We start from the raw sequence: 27,545 nt of genomic DNA, 5'->3' as shown, positions 1-27,545 counted from the left end.
TATCGCTTTTTGACTTCATCAAGCGAGACAAAAACCAGAGCCTAACCATCATCAAGCTTTTGTTGACATACGGACAGACTGCCTTCATTATACCATAGTGTCATGTCTAATATCAAAACCAGATCCTTACCATCATCAAGCTTTATAATATTTTAATGAGGATATTTATGAAATACTATAAAATATTCATTATTAATAATTTGTTACTCATATAAATTATATTGTTCCTAAGAGATTAGAGCATACAATACTCTTAATTCAGTGTATAAATATTGCATGCTTATTTTCATTCTATGATAAAAGAAAAAAAATTAAAAAAAGGTACATTTCACACACTTTCAGCAGCAAATATTAAACTTTCATATCCTATATCTGTGCTCTTATAAAATTAACATGGACATAGTCAAGGAAAGGTATGTCAACAACATTTACAATCAATCTGGATAGATACACACATTAGTTAAAAACTTTATAATAAGAAATAAAAAGGATTATAATTGTTGGTTCAGGGCTCTTAACCACAATTACTTATTCAGATTGTCAACCTTAAGACCATTTGTTGTTGTCTTGGATTGACTGTTTATTTTTTCATCATAGGAATAAATGTCGTCAGCATAAAGGACAGTACCTCAAAAAAGGCTTTCATCAATTTTCATGAAACTCTAGTGTATTGTTTGTATCTATTGACATAAGCTCCCTTTTGAATTTTATAAATTTTAGATTGTATGTTTCCGAGTTATGGCGTTATATTCATACAAAAATGCAGGATTTTTTTCTGTCACAGACCGGTAGACAGATGGACAGACTTACAATGGTATACCATTATACATCCCTTCAACAGGTGAATAAAAACTTAACATAGACTAATTAACCAAAAATAGAAGTTAGTTTCAATCAAAATCTGCCAGTCAGACATGAACACTTAACAATAATTAATACATGTAATAAGAGGCTAAAGATTCAAACTCATAAGTAAAGTAAAAATACCCTAACAACAGTATGACTTAAAAAGAAAAAGACCAACAGAAAAACAAAAGTATACAAAACACAACAAAGAAAACTTGTAACTGAGCAACACAAATCATGCCCAAAACTGCCTTACATAGGGCAACTTCACATAGCACATGTAAGTATAAACCTGGTAATAAGTCAGTAGATCACATACATGGAAAAGGGGAAGAGATTGTAGTTAATGTATTTGGAACTTATCCCATAAATTCCATATTACAGTCAACCAACTCGTAATGGCATTCGTGAAATTTACAGGTAAACTTAACTGTATCCATTATATCCTTTATCTCAAGTTCGATGGAATACAAAATTGACATATTTTGGATTATTAAGTGAGAGAGTATCATCTGTATAGCTGAACTTGTGGTTAAAGGATACTGCTAACTTATTTTTATTCTTCATAAGAACTTCCTGTATGAAGTCAGCCTCATATGAATAAAGAAATAAGAAAGCTAGAAGAATGATTAATAACCAAGTTGATTCCGGAAAGCTATTATTACTATATAAAAAAAGGGAGAGAGAGAAAGAAAAGAAAAGAAAAAATAAAAAAAATATGAATGTGTAATCACAATAATTTATGAAATATATTTTGTGAAATGAATTATGTTATAAATACTAATATCATTAAGAAATAATAAGTTACCAAATAGTGCTTCCCTTAACTATTAAGTAAGCTAACATGAGGGATACTAAGTAAAAAGCCTGTAAACATAGTAAATTGTTACAGAAAATATGCAATAAATATATTGATGTGTCGGAAAAAAAAGAAGAATGGCACAGTTGGTTCACATGGGAATGCAGATTGTTTGTTGAAAAATGGGAATGCAGATTGTTTGTTGAAAACATAACAAATATGTTGTCCATAAAGAAATGAACAATCTTGATAATGTAGGTTTCAGAGAGTTTTTGTTTGCTTTAGAGTGATTTATTCCTCCCTTAGAGAAGATACTTGTATCTACTTTGGCCATATTTACTAAAAGAAAGTAAGAATAACTCTTTCAACTTGTCTTTAAGTCTGGAATGGGGAATAATTGGGTTGCAGCAAAGTTTAGAAAAGTTAAATGTTTTAATACTATATATTGCAAGATGAAAGATATCACACCGAATATAGTTGAAATATTAAGATCCAGATATGTTCCTTGGCACCATCTTAAGGTGTTTTATATTTCACAGCTCGTTCTCTATGCCTGTGTCTGTTGTAACGTAATGATTTCAACAAAAGAAATCTATGTATTACTGGTAAATTATTAAGCCAGGGATGTCTTTACCATAAATTACTTAAAACCTTTACTAAATTTTTCTATAGATATAAAGATTTGGTTTTGAAGTTAAGGTGTACCTGTAGAAAACTTATTTCTAACGGGATAACACATCCTCATTTTTACAAATGTTGTTAACCATGCCCGAAAATTTAGAAACGATCCTGGTAAACTTGTTGATCTGTTAAATAAACTTATTCTAAAAGGTTACCAATTCAACACTGTAATAAGATCATTGAATATTGTTTTTATTGGTATAAATATTGATTTTGTTATCAGTAAATTAAACATGATGTCTTTCTACAAAATCCATTGGATGTTGGATGTGTACAGATTGATAATTTAGTCTTAGATGCATGATTTATTTTTATTTTTTAGAGGCTTTGAACTAACTGTCAGTTACTGTGAGTACTCACAGATCTGTCCCTAGTATCTTTGTTGTTGGGATGTACAAGTACCCATCCACATCCACTTGTTTTTTGGTTCATCTGATTTTTATAGTTCGTTCTGATGTTGTACTGTTATACCACTGTCCCAGATTAGGGGGATGGTTGGGATCCCACTAACATGTTTAACCTGGTTAGGCAATCATACCACATCTTCTTTTTTTTATATGGCCAGGAAAACTTAACCTTGATCCACGAAATGAGGTCCAGGTCAGTTGAACCCTGTCTGAAGGACAGTTAAATCTTGCAAGGATCTCAAATATAAATATCCTTTTACTCACTATAAACTCTAAATTCTTTTTTCAAGCAGTAACTGAACCAGGAAAATGAAGTGAAGGACAATGGACATAATATAAAAAAGAGAAATTTTGTTACATACAGAATCTGCATACAAGGTTTAAAGCATCCAGGTATTTCTACCTTCTGAAATATACAGCTTGATACAAATAATTTTTATCATTGCTGTATTGTAGTTCATATAATTCACATTTTGAACAGGAGACAAAAAATATAATAACTAATTTAAGACTACTACCATCTAGTTTACATATATATAACCCCAAGGGTGACTGGGGTATAGAAATATGGTCACTTGGTCTTCTCCCGACCGGCAGTAAAACGCTTGCCTAAGTGGGGCGTCCGTTTGGCTGTGCGGGATGTATCAAGTTCGCAGTCACGTCCGGTCAGAAGGGAGACGTTAAATCTGATGCCTCGTGTAAAGAGAGTGCCACGCTCTTTGCACGTTAAGAACCCTTGCAACAACTTTTTGAGGGGTCCGTAGGTGACCTGTTGCAAGGCAAAATTTCTGTCACTATCCAATATACCCTCATTTTCAAGTGGCAGTCCAAATTTCCACGACCATCATTCCAGATGGCCTCTATTGTATCAACCTACCTATTGTATTTATTGTGAACTTGTTCTCGTCCTGAATATGCATGAAATATTTGCCACTGGACGAACGTTAAGCAACCAACAATCAATCATCAATCATCTAGTTTATATCACCAAGCTTGTAACACCTCAGATTAATGTCCCACACACCATATGAATGAGTAATTAAATAATTGATCACATATTATTGGCCACATACTCTAAAAATAGTTGAAAGTCCAACAACTGCTGTAAAAATGTTCATTTGAAAATGATGATAAATATGTAAAATCAAACTGATGATATAGCATAGTCAAGAGGATAAGACTACAAAAAATCAGATGAACAGATGAATGGTGACCATGTATCCCCAGATGTATGATGAACAGATGGATGGGGAGTTGTCAGATGAAAAGATGAATGGGGACCATGTTTCCCCAGTTGTATGATGAACAGATGGATGGGGACCATGTTTCCCCATTTGTATGATGAACAGATGGATGGGGACCATGTTTCCCCAGTTGTCAGATGAAAAGATGAATGGGGACCATGTTTCCCCAGTTGTATGATGAACAGATGGATGGGGATCATGTTTCCCCAGTTGTATGATGAACAGATAGACAGGGACGATGTTTCCCCAATTGTATGATGAACAAATAGATGGGGACCATGTTTCCCCATTTGTCAGATGAACAGATGAATGGGGATCATGTTTCCCCAGTTGTATGATGAACAGATGGACGGGGACCATGTATCCCCAGTTGTATGATGAACAGATAGATGGGGACCATGTTTCCCCAGTTGTATGATGAATAGATAGATGGGGACCATGTTTCCACAGTTGTCTGATGAACAATTGGATGGGAACCATGTTTTCCCAGATGTATGATGAACAGATGGACTGGGACCATGTTTGCCCAGTTGTATGATGAACAGATGGACGGGGACCATGTTCCACAGTTGTATGATGAACAGATAGATGGGGACCATGTTTTCCCAGTTGTATGATGAACAGATTGAAGGGGACCATGTATCCCCAGTTGTATCTTGAACAGATAGACGGGGACCATGTTCCCCAGTTGTATGATGAACAGACAAATGGGGACCATGTATCCCCAGTTGTATGACAAACAGATGGATGGGGACCATGTATCCCCAGCTGTATGATGAACAGATATATGGGAACCATGTTTCCCTAGTTGTATGATGAACAGATGGGAAAATATCCCTAATGCACCTTGAAATGAGGAACTCAAAAGTCATGTGTAAACAAAAAATCTCTGTGTAGTGATATTTGACACATTTCTATGATAAACAAATGACTGAGCTGAACCATTTGTCTTAATTTAGAAAGTAACGGAACACAGAATAAATGTGTAAAAACTATGGAGCTATTAAATGTGTTCAAAGTATTAAATTTTCAAAGAACTTACTGTAAACAGGGAAATTTTCGCGGTAGTTTTATTTTCCCTATTTTTGCGGTAAGAAGTGAAACGCGAAAATAAAACGACCGCGAAAATAATCAAGGGAAAACTTTTATAATTACATTTACTTTTACAAATTGTGACCTGAATGGAGAGTTGCCTCATTGACACTCATACCTCATCTTCTTATATCTACGTATATGAATAGAATATCTATAGGACTACTCTATAACACTGATTTCAAAGACGACAAATATATAATTGAAATCATAACTGTATCTCTTAATGAAAAACAATGTTAGAAGTCATGTCTTTAACTAAAAATCAGTAATTCACTGAGGCAAACATTACGGATATTGTTATGTAAACAACACTCGTTACACTTATGTTAATGACACCTGTCAATCAGTAACAAGAGGCTGTCACAACGACAGCAAACCGGATTTATTAATATTTATTTGTGTCCTGGCAATATCACAAGAACCATTACTGATGAATGGTGAAAGTGAAAATCGTCAATATCAAATTTGACCTCCATTTTGTCATCAGTATCAACATCTTAAAATTTGAAAAGCTTAGATTGAATGGTTCATGAGTAAATGCAACAACGTGAATTGAAACGCCATTTCACAATCTTTCAAGAACCATAACTCCTGAACGGTAAAAGTCAAAATCGTCATTATTGAACTTGACCTCTAATTTGCCATCAGTAACAACATATAAAAATTTCAAAAGCTTTGCTTGAATGGTTCATGAGAAAATGCACAGACACGACTAGAAACAACATTTTTCAATCTTTCAAGAACCACAACTCCTGAACAGTAAAAGTCAAAATCGTCATTATTGAACTTGACCTCCATTTTGTCATCAGTAACAACATATTAAAATTTGGGAAGCTTAGGTAGAACAGTTCATGCGTAAAGGCACGGACACGACTGGAAACTCCATTTTTCAATCTTTCAAGAACCATAACTCCTGAACGGTAAAAGTCAAAATCGCCATTATTGAACTTGACCTCCATTTTGTCATCAGTAACAACATATTAAAATTTGGGAAGCTTAGGTAGAACAGTTCATGCGTAAATGCACGGACACGACTGGAAACTCCATTTTTCAATCTTTCAAGAACCATAACTCCTGAACGGTAAAAGTCAAAATCGCCATTATAGAACTTGACCTTCATTTAGTTGTCAGTAACAACATATAAAAATTTTAAAAGCTTTGGTTGAACGGTTCATGAGTTAATGCACGGACAACATTTGATTCCCGCCCGCCCGCCCGCCCGACCGACCGACCGCCTGCCGTACATCCCCAAATCAATAACCGACATTTTTGTCACAAAAATCCGGTTAATAAAAGTATCACCTCGTTGAATCTACTACAAAGATTAATCAGATCAAAAGATCGATTAATTAGCATAAATCCTGACAGCTTTTTATTTAAATCATTCCTAATTAGGTTTACTTTTCTATTATTGTGTATGTGTTTTTACGAGCATTGAAACATGACAAACTTTTAATCTACTTAAACAGTAATGAACCGAAAACAAATGATTTCTGTTTGATTTAAGATATATGCGAAGAAAATATTCGTATAGACCACTGGGAAATCGCGAATTCAAAACAGCGCGAATTTGGATTGTGTTAGTAAATCGCAAAATAAAGACGGCGCGAAAATTTCCCGGTTTACAGTATTGTGTTAAAAATGGGACTTTTTACCATGAGGAGCCGCATCGCAAAAGGATACTCGGGGTTTGCTTATTTACAGAAAAATGAATCACACTTCGTACCCCGAAAATTTAACCACATATGTAAAAATGTCTCAGCTTCGAAACAAGCCATCATACGTATACAAGTTTACGATATGGGCTGAGCAACAGAAGAAAACGTTACCATTACCGCCTATGGAGAAACAATTACGCATATTGCCCCAATATGGGACAATATCCCTAATGCACCTTGAAATGAGGAATTCAAAAGTCACTGGTAAACAAAAAATCTCTGTGTAGTGATATTTGACACATTTCTATGATAAACAAATGACTGAGCTGAACCATTTGTGTTAATTTAGAAAGTAAGGGAACACAGAATAAATGTGTAAAAAACTATGGAGCTATCAAATGTGTTCAAAGTATTAAATTTGCAAAGAACTTATTGTGTTAAAAATGGGATTTTTTACCATGAGGAGCCGCATCGCCAAAGGATACTCGGGGTTTGCTAATTTACGGAAAAATGAATCACACTTTGTACCCCGAAAATTTGACCACATATGTGAAAATGTCTAAGCTTCGAAACAAGCCATCATACATATACAAGTTTACGATATGGGCTGAGCAACAGAAGAAAACGTTACCATTACCGCCTATGGAGAAACAATTACGCATATTCCCCCAGATGGACAGGGACCATGTTTCCCCAGTCGTATGATGAACAGATAGATGGGGACCATGTTTCCCCAGCTGTATGATGAACAGATATATGGGGACCATGTTTCCCCAGTTGTATGATGAACAGATGGACGGGGACCATATTCCCCAATTATATGATGAACAGATAGATGGGGACCATGTTCCCCAGTTGTATGACTAACAGATAGATGGGGACCATGTTTCCCCAGTTGTTTGATGAACAAATGGATGGGGACCATGTTTCTCCAGTTGTATGATGAACAGGGGATTTAAAGTATAGACCACCACCAATTTTGTTCTGAAGAATTTAGGATGGACAAAATTCTGACTGTGTAGGAATTCAAAGGAAAAAGCACATCTAGAAAAAAGACAAAGAACTAATTAACAACAGAATAGTACCGTAGTATAAAATTAAAAAAAATATATTGTTCTTTTTTTCTCTCTTATTTTTAGGAATTGATGTCATAATGTTGATAGGAGCCCTGGTTGCAAATTTGTCTAAGTAGTCAAAGTTATATCACTAGCTGAAAACATTGAAGTTTTTTGGGAAACATTTAGTTTAACTTGACTTGATATACTGCTTTGCAGTATCAAAGTAATCATTATTATCTTTTAATTAATAACATTGCAAATTGGACAACATTTATAGACATTATTAGCTGATTTCCATGTAGGTGGTTACTAAGAACAAAAAGCTAAAAAAAAAACATCCATTCAAAACACACATTTTAACCAAGGTTTGTTCATCATGCTGTTCATCAATGGTTAGGGACGACATCAAAAGTTCAATGTAGGATAAAAAACTTAATTCACATAGTTTTTTCACTGACCCCCCCACCCCCCTCTTAACTTAATTTGGGAAAAATTGATTTACCTATATGGATATATGTAAAATCGATTTTGGATTAACAAAACTTGCAGCAATGTTGACCCCCCCCCCCCCCCCCCCCACCCCCAAACTATTTGATTTAAGTTTTTTATCCTACATCGATCTTTTGATGTTGTCCCTTAGATGTTTTACATTTAAATAAATCAAATATGCCAAAACTATATACCCTATTCTTGTGGACAGCTGCTGATTCAATCACCTTCATATAAAGAAATTACTTTTCAATCCAAATGATATAAACAAACAAAAATTAAATACACAGAATTATTTTTTCACATATGTTGTATATTCTTTCACTAAATAATTCAAAATTTGGTGACTATGTGGAACGCATCTATCCCATCGAACTAGAGATAAAGGATACTACAGATACAGTTAAGTTGACCTCATATCTTGACTTACATCTAGAAATTGACAATGAAGGTCTGTCGAACACAAAACTTTCTGACAAAAGAGATGATTTCAGCTTTCCAATTGTGAACTTTCCATTTCTAAGTAGCAACATTCCAGCAGCACCTGCATACTAGGCATATATCTCCCAATTGATACGATATTCCCGTGCTTGCATTTCCTATCATGATTTTCTTAATAGAGGGTTGCTGCTCACAAGGAAGCTAATAAACCAAGTGTTCCAAATGGTGAAGTTAAAATCATCCCTTCGTAAATTTTACGGACACCATTACGAGTTGGTTGACCATTATGGAATAAACGTGTCATAAATGATATTGGATACGTTCCTTACGTCGTAACTTCAATCCCCTTTCATGAATGTGACCTACCGAATTAGACTAGTAACTGGATTTAAGCAACACGACGGGTGCCACATGTGCCACATGTGGAGCAGGATCTGCTTACCCTTCCGGAGCACCGGAGATCACCCCTAGTTTTTGGTGGGGTTTGTGTTGCTTATTCTTTTGTTTTCTATGTTGTGTCATGTGTACTATTGTTTGTCTGTTTGTCTTTTTCATTTTTAGCCATGGTGTTGTGTTTATTTTCGATTTATGAGTTTGACTGTCCCTCTGGTATCTTTCGTCCCTCTTTTGTATAAATAGGGATAACAAAATATATCTAAGAAATAATTCATTCAAATCATTGATATGTTGGAACCTTTCACATAGCACACTGGTCAAGGCAATGTGAAATGATAACAAATCTATTGCTTGCATGAATTATTTAGATTCTAATAGAACATATTCAGTAATTTAAAAAACTAAAACAAACATAAATGTGTCCTGTGTGTGGCGGTTCTATAGCTATCTGACCAAAATATTTCCAATAACTCTTTGGCTAGTATGAACTATTTCTGAAATAAACGTTAGAAAAAATGTGTTTAATCCTTGTAATTGTCAAACAAACATTTTGTTTGTTTTGGGTATGATTTACTGTCATATCCACATTTGCCTAAGGATTAAGCCCCATTATTTGACTGGCTGAAATCCATAAATGTGAAAATAATAAGATTGGATATTAAAAAAACATAACAACACCTTCCTCAAAATTCCATTTAAATGCAATATTTTCTGAATTTGAAATGTACATGTAATGAAAAACCTTCAGCTTAAGAGTTTTTGTTCGAGTGACTTCCAAGTTTTGAAATTACTTAAATAAGCCAAGGGCATTCATGGAATTTTGCAGAATTCAATTTATTTTTATTATAATGTACATTTTTTTCAAGCTCTAATGCATCAATTCTTTTTTTATATGCATCACTGATGAATACCGGGTATGCGTTGTTTTTTGTTTAATAATAATTTTTGCACATCATAAAATGTACAGTTTTCAAATAGTTTACAATACATGTTGATGTATGTGGGATGTAAATTGTAACAGCCTCTCATACAGATATAGGAAGATGTGGTGTGAGTGCCAATAAGACAACTCTCCATCCAAATAACAATTTTAAACAAGAGGCTCTCAAGAGCCTGAATCGCTCACCTGAATTTTTTTGGTTTAATCTCATATCAATGATTATTTTGGCTTTTCAATTTATTTAAATGTTGTTTGAATCGTCCTATTTTCTTCAAAAGCAAAAAAAAAAAAATTTTCTCCTATGTTCTATTTTAGCCATAGGAGCTATGTTTCTTGACATACAAGGAAATGAAATATAAAATTTATACTAGATACTCTGAAACTCTAAAACTCATTTAGCCTAAGTTTGGCTGAAATTGATACAGCAGTTTCAAAGGAGAAGATTTTTTAAAGTAAGTCAACATGATGAACAAATTGTGAAAAAAAGTCTTTAAAGGGCAATAACTCCTTAAAAGGTCAATTGACAATTTTGGTCAAATTGACTTATTTGTAGATCTTACTTTGCTTAACATTTTTGCTTTTAACAGTTTATCTGTATCTATAATAATATTCAAGATAATGACCAAAAACTGCAAAATTTCCTTAAAATTACCAATTAAGTGGCAGCAACCCAACAATGGTTTGTTTGATTCATCTGAAAATTTCAGGGCTGATAGATCTTGACTTAATGAACATTTTTATCCCATGTCAGATTTGCTCTACATGCTTTCGTTTTTGAGATATAAGCCAAAAACTGCATTTGACCCCTATGTTCTATTTTAAGTAACGGCGGCCATGTTTTTTGACGGATCAAAAATCGAAGCACACACTTTGTGCAGGATAATCTAAGGAACAATCATGCTAAGTTTCATCCAAATCCATTCAGCAGTTTCAGAGGAGAAGATTTTTTAAAGTTAGCAAATATGATGAACAAATTGTGAAAAATTGTCATTAAAGGACAATAACCACTTAAGGGGTCAATTGACAATTTTGGTCATATTAACTTATTTGTAGATCTTACTTTGCTGATCATTTTTGCTATTTACAGTTTATCTTTATCTATAATAATATTCAAGATAATGACCAAAAACTGCAAAATTTCCTTAAAATTACCAATTAAGTGGCAGCAACCCAACAATGGTTTGTTTGATTCGTCTGAAAATTTCAGGGCTGATAGATCTTGACCTAATGAACATGTTTACCCAATGTCAGATTTGCTCTAAATGCTTTTGTTTTTGAGATATAAGCCAAAAACTGCATTTGACCCCTATGTTCTATTTTAAGTAACGGCGGCCATGTTTTTTGACGGATCAAAAATCGAAGCACACACTTTGTGCAGGATACTCTAAGGAACAATCATGCTAAGTTTCATTCAAATCCATTCAGTAGTTTCAGAGGAGAAGATGTTTGAAAAATTGTTAACGACGACGACGACGACGTCGACGACGACGACGACGACAACAACGGACGCCAAGTGATGAGAAAAGCTCACATGGCCTTTTAGGCCAGGTGAGCTAAAAAGTAAACCATTATAGGTCAATGTACGGCCTTCAACACAGAGCCTTGGCTCACACCAAACAACAAGCTATAAAGGGCCCCAAAATTACTAGTGTAAAACCATTCTCATATGTATATTTCTGGTACGGGTATAGATATTTTGAGAACTTTATCACTTTGCTGATTCAAAGCAAAACAAGCTAGTCATACTAGAATTCATATTTAAACACAGATTTTTTTAGAAGGTAAGATCAAATTTCAGAGAAGCATTCCCTACTTTTCTAAAAAATCAGTTAAAATAAAAACCAATTTATAACTTGATATTATATGATATCTTTTGCCAAAACTTTAAATATTAAGATAATGCTACTGTCTTTTATTATATAATTCGCATAAAACTTCATTCAGTCTCTATCATGGCTTCTACAGCAGCCAAAACTTCATTAATAAGTCACCTGGTTTTGGCAGTCACCTGCCTCCAAAAGTGACTTTCAGACCATAAAAGTGACTTTCAGACCCTCCTAAACAATTTCTCTTTATTATCTTTTCAGTGGTCAACTGTTATTTAATGTTATCAACTATAGAAATGATCACAACAGGAAAAAAACTGAACTGGTAATTATGCAACCAATATTGCAATAGAAGGTGAATTTGTGAGTTCTTAGAGTTCGACTCCATTTCATTTCAATTAAAAACCAATATCACTGACTTTTTTCTCCAGGAATATTTCTATCTCTTTATCATCTACTTAATATTTACAGTGCAGGGATGTACCATTTTTGATTTCATTGCTTGCTCAATGTCACATTAGAAATTTATTAAAAATAAACAGCTGCACCATGAGCCCATGATACACGTCACATTTTCAAAGAATAAAGATCAATTACTTCTCAATGTCATAATAGAAATTTATGAAAATCAAAAGGGAGCTTACATCAATAGATATAATCAGTTCACCAAAGTTTCATGAGAATTGCTGAAAGCATTTTTAAGTAATTGTCTGAAATCTTTTTTACTCAATGTTTTCTTTATTCCAGACACACTTTTCAGGCCATAACAGTGACATGAGAATTAATTACTATAAAATCTAGTCCTAATTGAATACCCACGGACAAAAATAATTATTACTATGAAGGTTGATTGACAACTAAGATTTATCTGTTGGTCTGACATGTAAACTATAAAGTATTGGGCACAGGACATTTTAGTAAAAAATTTTAAACTACTAGGGAACATTTTAGCCCAGACATTAGAGCCCATTTTAGCTAAGGATTAATCTGTTCGACTGTATTTGCGTCATGCGATAGCCCATTTTAGCGAAAACTTACCTGGTTGTATAATATTTACCATACTAAAATCATGAACAGTGCCATGTAGTTAAAAGCTAACAAATAATTGTCCAGAGTTGTTCCATGAACCATTGTAATAAGTAATGTTATTGTTATCACCAGCTAGTTTCGTTTTTCTTGATACTAATATCAAATTGCAAACAATATTATATAGAAATACGAAGATTAAAGACAAATGTGCACCCCAATCTAGACCAGATAAAGAGAAATAAAAATTCCTACTGCAATTTTGTGAACAGTATGGAACAGAGGTATATCCAGAGAGCTCATGGCATACTTTCTTTAGGATAAAAGTTCCAGGCCAGAAGTGACTTTTAAAATTTGATTAATCTTTAATAAAATTGAGAATGGAAATGGGGAATGTGTCAAAGAGACAACAACCCGACCATAGAGCAGACACCAGACTTTTAGTGCTTATTTTTCATATTATGCTTTCTTGAATCTATTAAAATTTTATTTATTACTTAAACAGTCATATTTTTTTTCGCTAAAATGTCCTATCAATGCGCTCAAATGTCCCTGGCCTAAAGTACTGGACAATGAATAATCTTTTTGATTTTTTTCCCTATATTTTAACTAGCTTGCATCTAAATAATTTATTTTATGATAATAGTATTTAAACTGAATTATAAAATTTTAAATGTCAAAAATCAACAAAAAAAATTGAAAGAAATTAATCCTATTTTGTCTGCATAAGTACAAGTATAACTCACAGGTGTGAAATTTAATTGTGCATCCACAGATTTTAAATTGATGAAAAATGTAATTTTAGATGTTTTTTTACATGCATCTTTTGTTATTTGCAGAAATAATGTTAAGTGAAGTCAAGTATCCTTGACAAAAGTACATGGATTTGAGTTTTTCCATCTCTGTTCTGATCTTAATTGCTGACAAGTCAACATGTTAAGTTCCATAAACTAATGTCAGTTCACAGAATCCATACTAATTGTTTTTATGTCAGTTATTGCTAGAATGTCCTTGATTCCCTAATGATTATTTTGATAGCCTTAAGTTATAAAGTCTCAAGAGATTGAAAAAATGTCCAGCTGACTCAATTATTTTGGCAGCCCTGGTCAATATATGTTTTACTTTGAAGTGTCCAAGTGCCATAAACACAATTCAATTCAAAAATACTAGTAAGAACAGGCTAAATATAAAAATGTACCTCTACTTCCCAGAGAGCTTTGGAACTAGTGGCTGTTGTAGCTGTGGCTCTTGCTGTCATCCTGAGGAATACATATTGTTTCTTCTTGTAATCATCTCCTGTCAGAAACATCTGTTCTTCAGCATGAAATAATCTTACAACATCTCCCTACAAAATTATACTTATTGATGTTAAGCAAACACCAATCAATCAAATACTGCTTTTGGTATTCAAGAATTTACTGGAGTTCTTCAATCATCAAAGGTAAAGCGAAAAGGAGGGGGAAAAGAGGGGATGCACAATTCATTTACCTTACAGAAGTTTACCTGATTCTAGGATGCTTCAAAAACATTTTTATACAGTTCTTTTAGAAACACATAGCATATCTCTTTCTTATATTCTTTGCCATGTTTGCTTAAAATTGTATGAAAACATAAAACTTTAAAATTTCCAGCTTTCAAAATGAATGATTTGTATAGTTGTACTGAAACACCACTTGCCAATGCCACATTCTGTATGTGCCTATCTCAATTCAGGAGCCTGTAGTCAAGTGGTTATTGATTGTTTATGTCTGTTATGTTTGTTTTTTTCCTAAATTCTGTTGTTATGAATTAGGCAGTTAGTTTATAAGGAATTGACTATAGCTTTTGGTTGTCTTAACTTATTGTTAGATCTTGTACTGCTGAATATAGTTCCTATAACTTCCTTAAAACACAGCAAGATTAAATGTGATGTTGTGCAAAGCATGCACTTACTTGTCATTGCTTATAGTTCACACCTATCTATTAAAGGGGGTGGTAAAGGGGGGTGCTTGCACGAAAAAAACGTGAAATAAGACATAATTTCACGTTGAATTTAGTATACACATTTATGATATAATTGGTTTAAGGCTTTTAAAAAAGTATTTCTTGACGATCCCTGCCAAGTGTTTGAATTTTATTTGAAAAATACCGACCATGCAAAATAAGACTTTGAAAATCATGATGCACGTAAAATTAAATAAGCAGAACACATTGAACAAGGCACCCGTCTTGCACGACTGAAGGTCAAATAAAAAAGTAAAAAGCCGTTGAACATGAAATAAAAAACGGCGATCATGTTGCACGAAAATAACCCTTTACCACCCTCATTAAAGTTTCGAAATAAAAAAAACACAACATTTAATGGCAATGACTCGTATGAAAATTTTGCCTTATTGGCTAACCTGTTTGTTTTATTTTGTTCATATTTTTTGCTTTTAAATTTTTCTTTAACTCCTTTAGTTTTAGACAAAAATGATGTAACGAACAATTTGTAAAAAGAATTTTGTTCAACAGAAAAGTGGAAAGACCTAATAATAATCAGAACAAATACAATAGGTCTTTCCACAGAAAAGTGGAAAGACCTTATAATAATCAGAACAAATACAATAGGTCTTTCCACAGAAAAGTGGAAAGACCTAATAATAATCAGAACAAATACAATAGGTCTTTCCACAGAAAAGTGGAAAGACCTAATAATAATCAGAACAAAAACAATAGGTCTTTCAACAGAAACAGCATACCTATGTCTTGCTTTTTGACTCTGTCAAGGCGAGACAAAAATAGGTGAAGTTTAAATGAACACAATGATATACAAACCCCCTTTAACACATCTTCTACATTTTCTCTGTAATCCATGAATAAAGTTAATCTCCATGATGTTGAACAATTTACAGCATTGACCTGAAAAACATATGCAATATCATACCATCTTTTTATAGAAGTAAATCATACATGTATAATGAATGTATAAATTCCAAGAAAAAGTTTTAATACTTGGGTGCAAATGACGCCACTATCTGAGGAGTAGAGGGAGGAACTTACAATAGATTTAATCTTTCTTAACCAAAGCTGATGTCATCATTCTTTCTCTTTTCTTCAATAGTAAAAAATCGAACTCTTCAAATTTCATGGAGTTAGTCCAGTGTTTTTGGTAGGTTTAAATTTGGCATTTAGAACTTAGATATGGTGTGGCATTTAACTTTGAACATTAACATTTGATGTTTGGTAGATACATGGCTCATTAGTTATCACACAAATTAGTTTCATATAAATTTTCCATATTTAAGTTTAAATCTGAAGTATATATATTTGGCAAGAATTGTACACTTGAAGGTAGCACAATACAAAGATTTTTTCACTCCAAATCAGATAACTTTAAACTGATGTAATTCATTTCATCCTTCTTTATATTTTATAAATAAGGTACAAAAAGAAAGAAGAAAGATTAATCTTTCAAATTGTAATAATTTCATTATGACATAATTATTACATAATAATAATAATAATAATAATTGTTATGTAATTAGTTGCTATATTGTGATGTCCACACTTGAATGAATTTAGCGTCTTTGTTCTTCATAGCATCCCAAAATATTTTATAGATTCTTGTACAACACAGCTTGACCTCCAAAACTGTGTGAATTAGAGAGATTATATCATAGGGAACATGTTTACTAAGTTTTAAGTTGATTGGACTTCAACTTCATCAAAAACTTCCTTGACCAAAAACTTTAACCTGAAGCGGGACGAAAGGAAAAACGGACGAATGAACGAATGGACTGACGGACAAATGGACGAACGGACGCACAGACCAGAATACATAATTCAATAAATGGGGCATAATAAATGGGGCATAAAAAATGAATGCATGGCTAGCTCCCACCCCCTTTTCCCTCTATAATTTGGTTAGTTTTCAACATATATTTCATATCAAGTTTTCAGAAACCAAAATTTCCAGATTCTAATAATTCCTTTTTCTAATATATGCACAAATGCTGATTTGGCAGGATTTTGTCCAAGTTAAGTTTGTCTTTCTGATGCTGTTGGACATCTCATCCCTTACTTTATTGATTTTGTATTTTTTTCAGTGTATGTTCACTTGTTTGTGTTAAAAGTCTTTTGATTGAGTAAAGCCATTTCAATTGATATTTTATTGTGTGTCTTTCTCTGTTGTGATGTTATACTTTTGTTTCAGGTAAAGGTGAAGGTTGGTACATATTTAGACATTAAATCCCTGGCATTTGTTTGAACCTGTCCTAAGTTAGGAACCTGAGGTTGTCGTTTGTTGATGTGGTACATAACTTGTTTCTCGATTCCATTTTTCTTTTATAGATTAGACCATTGGTTTTCCTATTTGATTGGTTTTACAATTGTGATTTTTGGGGCTCTTTATAGCTTGCTGTTTGGTGTGAGCCAATGCTCTGTGTTGAAGACCTTACTTTAAACCTATAATGGTTTACTTTTACCAATTATGACTTAGATGGAGAGTTGTCTTGTTCACACTCATACCACATCTTCTTATATCTATATGAAAATGCTTATACATGATAAAGAGTTAATTTTTTGGGACATTTTGTAATGAATGATTGTTTTAGTTCTTTATTAAACACATAGGATAGCTTGGGTCAAATAGGTGAACATGAATTAGACATCTAATATCCCTTTTAGCACTAGCTACAAATTAAACATTAAAAACTAAATTGTTATTTTGTTTTGTTTCAAATATTCATAAAAGAAGAATTTTTACACAATATTTCCCTCTATTATAAACACTATGTCATAACTGTGAATTCTTAAAGAAGTTAGTAGGAAAAAAAATAAAAAAAATAAATATTCGATTAAATGTAAATATAAATGATTTTTTTGTTTGTTTAAATTGTTTAACAGGTGTCATTTCTGGGCCCTTTAAGCTTACTATTTTAAATGGGCTTTGCTCATTGCTAAAGAAAGTATTTGACCTAGTTGTCAATTTCTACATCATTTGTTAACTGATGAAGAATTGTCTCATTAGAAATCATACAACATCTTCTTATTTTATATATATGTCCCATAAGTTCAAGTTGATTTGACCACAAATTCATTACGATCTACATTAAACCCCAAATTTGAAAATGCCATAAACCAAAATATAACCTTATTATATATTGAACCATAAAATATAGATCGAACACTTATTTGTCATACATTTTAAGAAGTGTATTTAGTCAGGTCAGACTTATGTGTTAATGAATATTGAGTGACCTAAACCTGAACTATTCTTCAAAAACTTTAGGTCACTCAATATCAATTTTATTTTAACTAAAAAAAATATAAGTGATACTTATGTGGATAATAATGTACCAAATATTTTCCTATAGATGTACATTTTTGTAACAAAAAACAAACCTCTTTGCATCCAGGGTTATCTGCCAGTTCATAGTTACTAACATGAAGAGGTTGAACTGCATTGACTGGGTTCAATACCACTTTGTCTCCAACCACAACCTACAAATAAAACATTTCACCACATATGTTATTATGTCACAGTAAAAACCTATTTCAAATTAAAATAAAATGAACAGCCTGATATGACTGATAAGGTTGAACCCTGAACAGTTTGTGTACAAATTTGGACACAATATTCAAACTTGATACTATCTGAATTTGGATTGTAATTAAATTTTTGCCATAATATAAGTTTCTGACACAAAATAAATGCGGTAAAAGATTTTACAAATTTAATGTGCAATACTGTGTAATTGAAGATTTCTTCTTGGAACTTTTCAAAAATTTAAAATATGTTGAAAAAAAAATATGAACCATTTGCAAAATATTGGATCCATACACTTTAACATTAGTTATTGTCTGGAAACTTTAAAAATACTTTTTTTTTTTTTGGCTCTTTTTTTGCACTTAAGTCCTGCATCTTAGAACATTAAAACAAAATTATTTTAAGGGAGGTAACTCTTATACAACAACAAAAAAGAAAAACCCATTTAAATACATAAAAGTATTAAATAGAAAATGACATCATACATTGTAGTCATGGCTAAAAATTGAAAACCTTGATAAGCAAAATTTAATAGTAATATCTAAAAAAAAAATTCCTTTATCATCATTTAAAACAAGTTCTAAAAATAAATTTAAAACTTAACACCACATTTCTTTATAACAAAACAATTGAGAACTTAGAATTGGTTTACATAGGATTTGAATCTATGCTCAATGTTTTGCTTTTGTGCAATTCCTTTGCTGTTGCAAATTGACCCCCCCCCCCCCCTCGCCCCCCTCAAAAAAAAATCTACCCACTTTTTTTCACCTCCCTCACCCTTTTTTCAAAACAACCCTGCCATGAGCGCATGATACGCCCGACGTCTTGTGTGGAAGTTTTATGCAATAATCATAAATAGTTTCTGAGGAAGTTTTAAGCAATAACCATTTATTGTTTTTGAGACACGGCGGGACATGTGAAACCCCCCCCCACCCTCTTTTTTTTTACAAATACATGTATCACTTAAATGAAATATTGAATCAAACCAAAAAGTATACAGATCTTTAAATAAGTATAACAAAGAAGTGTGTACAGTTTCAAGCAATAATCATAAATTGTTTTTGAGATACAGCGCGACATGTAAAAACCAGGTGCTCCGCAGGGCACAGCTTTATGCGACTGCAGAGGTCGATCCCTGAACAGTTGGGGCAGGTATGGATAAAACATTTAAGCGTGATACAGCTCTGAATTTGGATTGTGATCAAATTTTTGACATTATATGGGTTTTTTACACAAAACAAAAGTCAAGATTTTACAAATCAATTAAAGATTTCTTCTTCAAACTTATTTAAATCTAAAATTAAATAGTTGACACAGAATGAATGTGGTCTAATGAACTTAAAATTTGTTTTGCCTTTGAGCAATTCACTATGCTGTTGAATATTAATCTGTCAAAAAAATGTTTGAAGAAATTTTCTTTTTATTTATGAAATCTGAAATGAGAACAAGTATGGACACAACTTTTAAGCTAAAAATATTTTAGATAAGATAAGGAAAAAAAAAACTTCATCAGCAACATTTTATATTGGCAAATTTCCAATGAAGTTATTTACATAAAGTTATTGGCAAATAAAAATAGAAAATGACATCATAGTCATGTCTGGCAAATGTCCAACATACATTATCTAAAAACATTTTAGATAAGATAAGGAAAAAAAGCTTCATCAGCAACATTTTATATTGGCAAATTTCCAATGAAGTTATTTACATAAATAAAAATAGAAAATGACATCATAGTCATGTCTGGCAAATTTCCAACATATATTATCAACTACTATTCTATACAAAGAAAGATAACTCCAATTGAAAATTAATTGCTATTGCACAATATTGTGCAATTAGATATTTCTTGCTATTGTGCAATACTGTGCAATTGAAAATTTCTTGCTATTGCACAATACTTGATATGGAATCCTGATTTGGACCAACTTGAAAACTGGGCCCATAATCAAAAATCAAAGTACATGTTTAGATAAAGCATATCAAATAAGCCCAATAATTTAATTTTTGTTAAAATCAAACTTAGTTTAATTTTGGACCCTTTGGACCTTTATGTAGACCAATTTGAAAACTGGACCAAAAATTAAGAATCTACATACACAGTTAGATTTGGCATATCAAAGAACCCATTTATTCAATTTTTGATGAAATCAAACAAAGTTTAATTTTGGACCCCCATTTGGACCAACTTGAAAACTAGTCCAATAATTAAAAATGTAAGTACATTTTTAAATTCAGCATATCAAAGAACCCCAAGGATTCAATTTTTGTTAAAATCAAACTAAGTTTAATTTTGGACCCTTTGGACCTTAATGTAGACCAATTTGAAAACGGGACCAAAAATTAAGAATCTACATACATAGTTAGATTCGGGATATCAAAGAAACACCAATTATTCAATTTTTGATGAAATCACACAAAGTTCAATTTTGGACCCTTCGGGACCCTTATTCCTAAACTGTTGGGACCAAAACTCCCAAAAATCAAACCCAACCTTCCTTTTATGGTCATAAACCTTGTGTTTAAATTTCATAGATTTCTATTTACTTATACTAAAGTAATGGTGCAAAAACCAAAAATAATGCTTATTTGGGCCCCTTTCTTGCCCCTAACTCATAAACTGTTGTGACCTCAACTCCAAAAATCAATCCCAACCTTCCTTTTGTGGTCATAAATTTTGTGTTTAAATTTCATTGATTTCTATTTACTTATACTAAAGTTATTGTGCAAAAACCAAGAATAATGCCTATTTGGGCCCTTTTTTTGGCCCTTAATTCCTAAACTGTTGGAACCAAAACTCCCAAAATCAATCCCAACTGTCCTTTTGTGGTCATAAACCTTGTGTCAAAATTTCATAGATTTCTATTCACTTAAACTAAAGTTATAGTGCGAAAACCAAGAAAATGCTTATTTGGACCCTTTTTGGCCCCTAATTCCTAAAATGTTGGGACCAAAACTCCCAAAATCAATCCCAACCTTCCTTTTGTGGTCATAAACCTTGTGTTAAAGTTTCATTGATTTCTATTCACTTTTACTAAAGTTAGAGTGCGAAAACTAAAAGTATTCGGACGACGACGACGACGACGCAGGACGACGACGCCAACGTGATAGCAATATACGACCAAAAAATTAAAATTTTTGCGGTCGTATAAAAACCCTCCCCTTTTTTACAAAATACTCAATTACTCAAAAATAAAATTTTGAGTCATCACCAAAAAGTATACAGATCTTTAGATTAATAAACAAAGAAGCGTGTAAAGTTTTAAGCAATAATCATAAAACGTTTTTGAGATACGGCACGACATGTAAAAAAACCCCTCCCCCTTTTTTACAAAATACTCAATAACTCAAAAATGAAATTTTGAATCATCACCAAAAAGTATACAGATCTTTAGATTAATATAACAAAGAAGTGTGTAAAGTTTTAAGCAATAATCATAAATCGTTTTTGAGATACGACGCGACATGTAAAAAAAACCTCCCCCTTTTTTACAAAATACTCAAAAACTCAAAAATGAAATTTTGAATCATCACCAAAAAGTACACAGATATTAAGATTAATATAACTAAGAAGTGTGTAAAGTATTAAGCAATAATCAAGAAACGTTTTTGAGATACGGTGCGACATGTGAAAAAAAACACACCCCTGTTTTAATTACAAAGTGCCGTAACTCAAAAAGTTTAAATCTTATTTTCACCAAAAAGTATACAGATCATTTGATCATCATAAGAAACAACTATATGAAGTTTCATGAAATTTGGATTAGTCGTTCTCAAGTTACGGTGCGACATGTTTACGCCGGACAGACAGACGGACAGACGGACAGACACCAGACATTTGTATACCATAATACGTCCCGTCAAAATTTTGACTGGCGTATAAAAACCATCACCTTTTTTTCCAAGTTTTTCTCTCACCCTTTTTCCAAACAACCCCAACCAAAAAATAGAAAGAAAAAAAATTACCCCCTTTTTTTTTACAAAATATTTTTATCCCCCTGGCCTCCCACAATTTCTTTTTTAACCCCCATTTTTTTTAACTCCCCCACCCTTTTTCATAACAAAAGTTTCTTTACCTCAAGCTTGGTCATAATCTCAATTCAAATTTTCATTGGAATTTGCACCCAAAATTACCCATTTAAATAAGTCTAAAAATAGAAAATGACATACAAAACTATGGCTAAATTCAATATCTCTTAATTATCATAAATTTAGTAGTAACTTCTTAACCACAAAATTACAAAATTTCTTTATACATAATTTAAAAGCAATGTAAAAGGTAATCAAACATTGTATATTTTAATTACCTCCCTTACACTGCTTTTAAATTGTCTCAATTGTCCTTTAACCAGAAAAAAAACCTTGTTTTCCCCCTTTTTTTGTCCCTTATTCCTATATGGTTTTGCCATAACCCCCTAAATTCAATTCTAACCATCCCTATGTAGAATGGAAACTTGTGGTATAATTTCAGAGAGATGCATACACTTTAACACAAGTTAAATAATTGTCTGTACTACAAAAATGCTTATTTGGGCCCCTTTTTTGACCTCTAATTCCTAAACTAAACAGTTGGGACCATAACCCAAAAAATCAATCCTAACCTTCCTTTAGTGGTTATAAACCTTGTGTTAAAATTTTATTGATTTCTATTAACTTATACTAAAGTTATTATCCGGAAACCATCTATCTTTGGATGAAGCTGACGACAACAATGACAACAATGACGACAACATGATACCAATATAATGACCAAAAACAAACAAAAAATTTGCGGTCGTATAAAAAATCAACCCTTACGAAATTTCACACTTTACAGTATAAAGTGCTTTCTATAAGAAAGTTCACTTCTTGATTTGGTTTTCCATTTATCATTTAGGAAAAATGATTTTATTTTTGATATTTAAAAAAAAATGTCTGAACAAAGTTTTTCAGATAGAGTAAACATCAGCAATTGCTTCATGATGTGATTTTTATCCAACATTCAAGTAACATAACAAGAAGATTCTCTTCTGTAAGTAAATCATGTCGTTTACATAAGAAATGGTAAGTAAACTTTCTATTATTAATGCCATGAAAAATGGTTTCTTACTAACTTTAGAACTGCCATAATGGTGTATAGAAAAGTTGACAAAAGCAGATTTTACTTTACTCTAGTTCTTTGAAAGACTTACAGTGTCTCCTGATTGTCTAAGTTTGTAGAATGGAGAGATATAGAACCAAGATCCTTCATTTCCAGACACATCTAGTGTTACTCTCATTGCATTCTTTTCAAGTAAGGCAGGGAGTCTTTTGTTTACTGTCAGGTACTTGTTGCTTTTGAGATGTAATAGCTGGAAAACATTTATAAAACATGCTGCAAGCAATTTGTTTTTGAGATCAAAATAAATTTTTAAACATTTATATCATATATATTCAAATTGGTTTAAATAGGCAGCTCAGTTCATAATGGCAGTCCAGAAACCTTCAACATATATTATAACACAGTCTGCTAAATAATTGTTCCTTGTACGTTTTCATCAACACTGTTCAACAGGTATATATATATATATATATATATTGGGCATTTTATTTCAATGGCAAAATTGTATTAGGTATAGAGTAAAAGGGCAATAGCTATGAGATATAAAAAAAAAAAGTATTTTATTTTTTTATTCTATCATTATTGTAAATTAAATAGTGATATAAATTATTGGCTTTTAGAAACCAGTTTTGTTCAATTTGTCATAATAAGCTCAGAACCATTGCTAATGATTTTTTCTCTTGCAAGTGAATAATTTGATCTCATTAATTCTGTATTCATATGACCTTCAATGTAACCTCTTAGCTAGAGATAAGTAATGCATGAATAAGACCTGTTGGATTATTAAAAGGAAAGAATGTCAACATAGGAATTGAAAAAAAAATGTTTGATTGATCTGCAAAAACAATTTTTATACAGGTAAAAAACGATGATTATGGTAAATTAGAAGGCTTCTCAGTGGCGGTGTCATATGGTATTTTGAACCCCCTAAAAATTGAACCCTGGGTCAAAATACCATGCGGTAACCCGGGGTCAAAATACCATGCCGTAAAATGACCCCGGGGTCATTATACCGCATGGTATTTTGACCACGGGGTCATTTTTCACATATGGTATTTTGAACCCCCCTGCGGTATATTGAACCCCCCTGATTTGATAAATAATATTGAAGATAATCTAATTAACAATTTATTTTGCTGTTATTTTTTTTAATTTGAGGTCTATGGTAGGGGGTTCAATATACCGCAGGGGGGTCAAAATACCATGGCTAAGTAAAACTTTCAAAATATCTTATCCAGCATATTTAATACATACAAACTACTTATTGGAGTATTATTACTATGTTAAGGAGTTAGAATAGATTGAAATTTTGAAAATATCTTTATAACAAAACAGTTTAAACTAGATATGTTCAATGAACCTCCCATCCTCTCTTTATGCAGCTAGTACCAAAAAAAGTCCAACTACCTGTCATTTTCATAATATCACCAAAAAAATCAAAATCCTGTGGCCATGCACACCTTCATTATGAACATCCTACAAAATATCAAAGTTGTACCTCCAAAACAGTAGGAGGAGATAGCCAGACAAACAATGTATCCTAATCTGGACAGACAGACACACAGATGGACAAACAAAAGGACTGATAGATGGACGGTGGGATTAAATTAATATGCCCTAGACATTTTGTCGTGGTGGCGTAAAAATCTTCAGGAAATTTACAAATAAAGGATTATGAATATGGAAATAAGTAGTACAAACAAAACACTTTAAAATAGTTTCTTCATCCTCTGTTAAAATTGCTTATAAAACTTGTTGTGGAGGGAAAAAGGGGGGAGGGAAAAAAAGGGGGGGTGGTGATTGCAGTTGCAGGTTTGTACCAAAAATCTAATATCCTATAAGGCTTTATCTAATAAACTCTATCTTGCTGTAGTACAAAAGCTGTTTTTGGTTCAAAATTAATATTCTTAAGGGCAGTCAACATTTTTAACTATCTGTGTTTTAATATGCATTTGCTTTCTTTTTCTTGTAAACAATTTTGTTTCATATTTCCTGTTATTTCAAAATCTATTTTTTGTCTAAGATATTTGTATTATATCTACTACTTATATCTCAAAATTCCTGTTATGTCAATTTATTTTTGTCAGTCAGATAACTTTGAGAAAACCAGTCAGTTGTAGTGAAGAAATTAACCAAATATGGCTAAATTAATTCTTCCATTTCATCTTGTAAATGTCTGCTCAATTCCTTATCCAGCAAAAGCCTCATGGTTTGTCATTAAAATAAACTGTCATCACAGAAATATGTCTCGCTTTTTTTGTATTTCAATAATGCAAATGTTGAAATTAAAACAGCAACACTTTAATATGTAAGTTTTGCAAACATCAAAAGTCAATGAACCATGAAGGTACATCGCTAAAAAATCTCTATTGAAATGAGAGGTGCTAATTCTAATACAGCTGCATACCAAATACCATTGACTTATCATAAGTAGTTTCCTTTTAACAAACCTTAACACAAACTTATAAATACATGTAAACTAAGCAAAATTTCAAAGTCAATAGACCATTACTGAGGGGGCGGTGTCACATATTCGTCAATGGAAATGAGATGTGCCAATGCTAATACAACTGCATACCAAATATCATTGACCTAACACTAGTGGTTCCCAATAAACCAACCTAATCACAAAGTAATACATGAAAACTAAGCAAAAGTTTTAAAGTCAATGGACCATGACTGAGGGGGCTGGGCCAAATAATCTCCATGGAAATGAGATATGCAAATTCTTATGCTACTGCATACCACTTATCATTAACTTACTCCAAGTGGTTCTTCATAAACTGACCTACTCACGAACTAATACAATTGAAAACTAAGGAAAAATTTCAGTCAAAAGACCTTGACTGAGGGGTAGGGCCAAATAATCTCCATGGAAATGAGATATGTCAATGCTTATACAACTGCATACCAATTATCATTAACAAACCACTAGTGGTTTCTCACATACTGACCTTATTACAAACTAATACATGAACAATAAGCAAAATTTCAAAGTCAATAGACTGTAACTGAGGGGGCAGGGCCAAATAATCTCCATGGTAGTGAGATGTGCCAATACTAATACAACTGCATATTAAATATCTTTGACTTATCACTAGTGGTTCACCATAAACTAGAGCTAATCACAAATTAATACATTGTTGACGCAGCCACCATTACCAACACTGGAAACAGCATACCTATATATGTCTCGCTTTTTATGTCAAGCGAGACAACAAAACTCACTGAACTTATTTATTTACGTCCTTTTCCTTCAGGTTCCTCTGGTCTAGTAGTGGACAGCTAGTTGTCTTATTGGCAATCATACATCTTTTAGTCTCTATTTTTTTTTCTAAATTAAGCCTTTGGCGTGTCAACTCTGTCTGGTAACTAAGGTTATTGCCTTAAAAATTTGAAATTTCCAAAAATTGGGAAGACAAATATTTGACCCCCTCCCCCCCCCCCCCCCCAAAAAAAAAATTTGGAAATAAATATCCCCCCTTTAGGGTAATTACCCCCAAACTCAATCCCAGTCTTCCCTTTGTGGTATGGAACCTTGTAGTACAATTTCACAGAGATCTATACACTTTAACACAAGTTATTGTCTGGAAACTAGAAAACTGCTTGTTTTTGGCCCCTTTTCCCTAAACTGTTGGTAACACAACACCCGATATCAATCCCTACCTTCCTTTATATTGTATTGTACCTTCTTGTAAGATTTCATAGAGAATCATTCACCTTAACTTAAGCTATAGTTCAGGAAAACAAATGTGTCTTGGGATGACGACACAGACAACAACTTCCTACTATTATAAGAACCCAAAACAATTTTTGCAGTTGTATAATAAATCTACAGCTGAAGCTAGCTGTGTGAAGTAGAGAGCACATTCAGACCCTGCTTTTGAAATATTGTGCCTTTCTTTTAATGAACTCAAGTTTAGTGGTCCACACTGGTCCTCTTGGTAGCTGTACTCTGCAGAGTTTTATTATGTGATTTTGGGTAAGGACTTTTGTACTAGATACACAAAGGGAAAGGTTTGTGAGCACACAAAACTGGTTATACTCCAC

At 32.6% G+C, this 27,545-nt stretch overlaps 1 protein-coding gene across 3 annotated transcripts in view; it reads right to left on the bottom strand.

Moving 5' to 3' along the window:
• LOC143079481 (inositol 1,4,5-trisphosphate-gated calcium channel ITPR1-like) overlaps positions 1-27,545 on the bottom strand; it is a 283,048-nt gene that overhangs the window by 199,666 nt on the left and 55,837 nt on the right. For all 3 annotated transcript variants that reach the window (XM_076254840.1, XM_076254849.1, XM_076254857.1), the window contains exons 6-9: positions 23,587-23,745; positions 18,271-18,369; positions 15,703-15,786; positions 14,105-14,251 (exon numbers count right to left, since the gene is read on the bottom strand). In XM_076254840.1, coding sequence (XP_076110955.1) covers positions 14,105-14,251; positions 15,703-15,786; positions 18,271-18,369; positions 23,587-23,745 — 489 coding nt within the window. The remainder of the gene's footprint in view (positions 1-14,104; positions 14,252-15,702; positions 15,787-18,270; positions 18,370-23,586; positions 23,746-27,545) is intronic.

Source organism: Mytilus galloprovincialis, chromosome 1, assembly GCF_965363235.1.
Source record: "Mytilus galloprovincialis chromosome 1, xbMytGall1.hap1.1, whole genome shotgun sequence".
Lineage (NCBI taxonomy): Eukaryota > Metazoa > Mollusca > Bivalvia > Mytilida > Mytilidae > Mytilus > Mytilus galloprovincialis.
The sequence above is the reverse complement of the archived record's forward strand: the minus strand, read 5'-3'. Positions and strand labels throughout refer to the sequence as shown.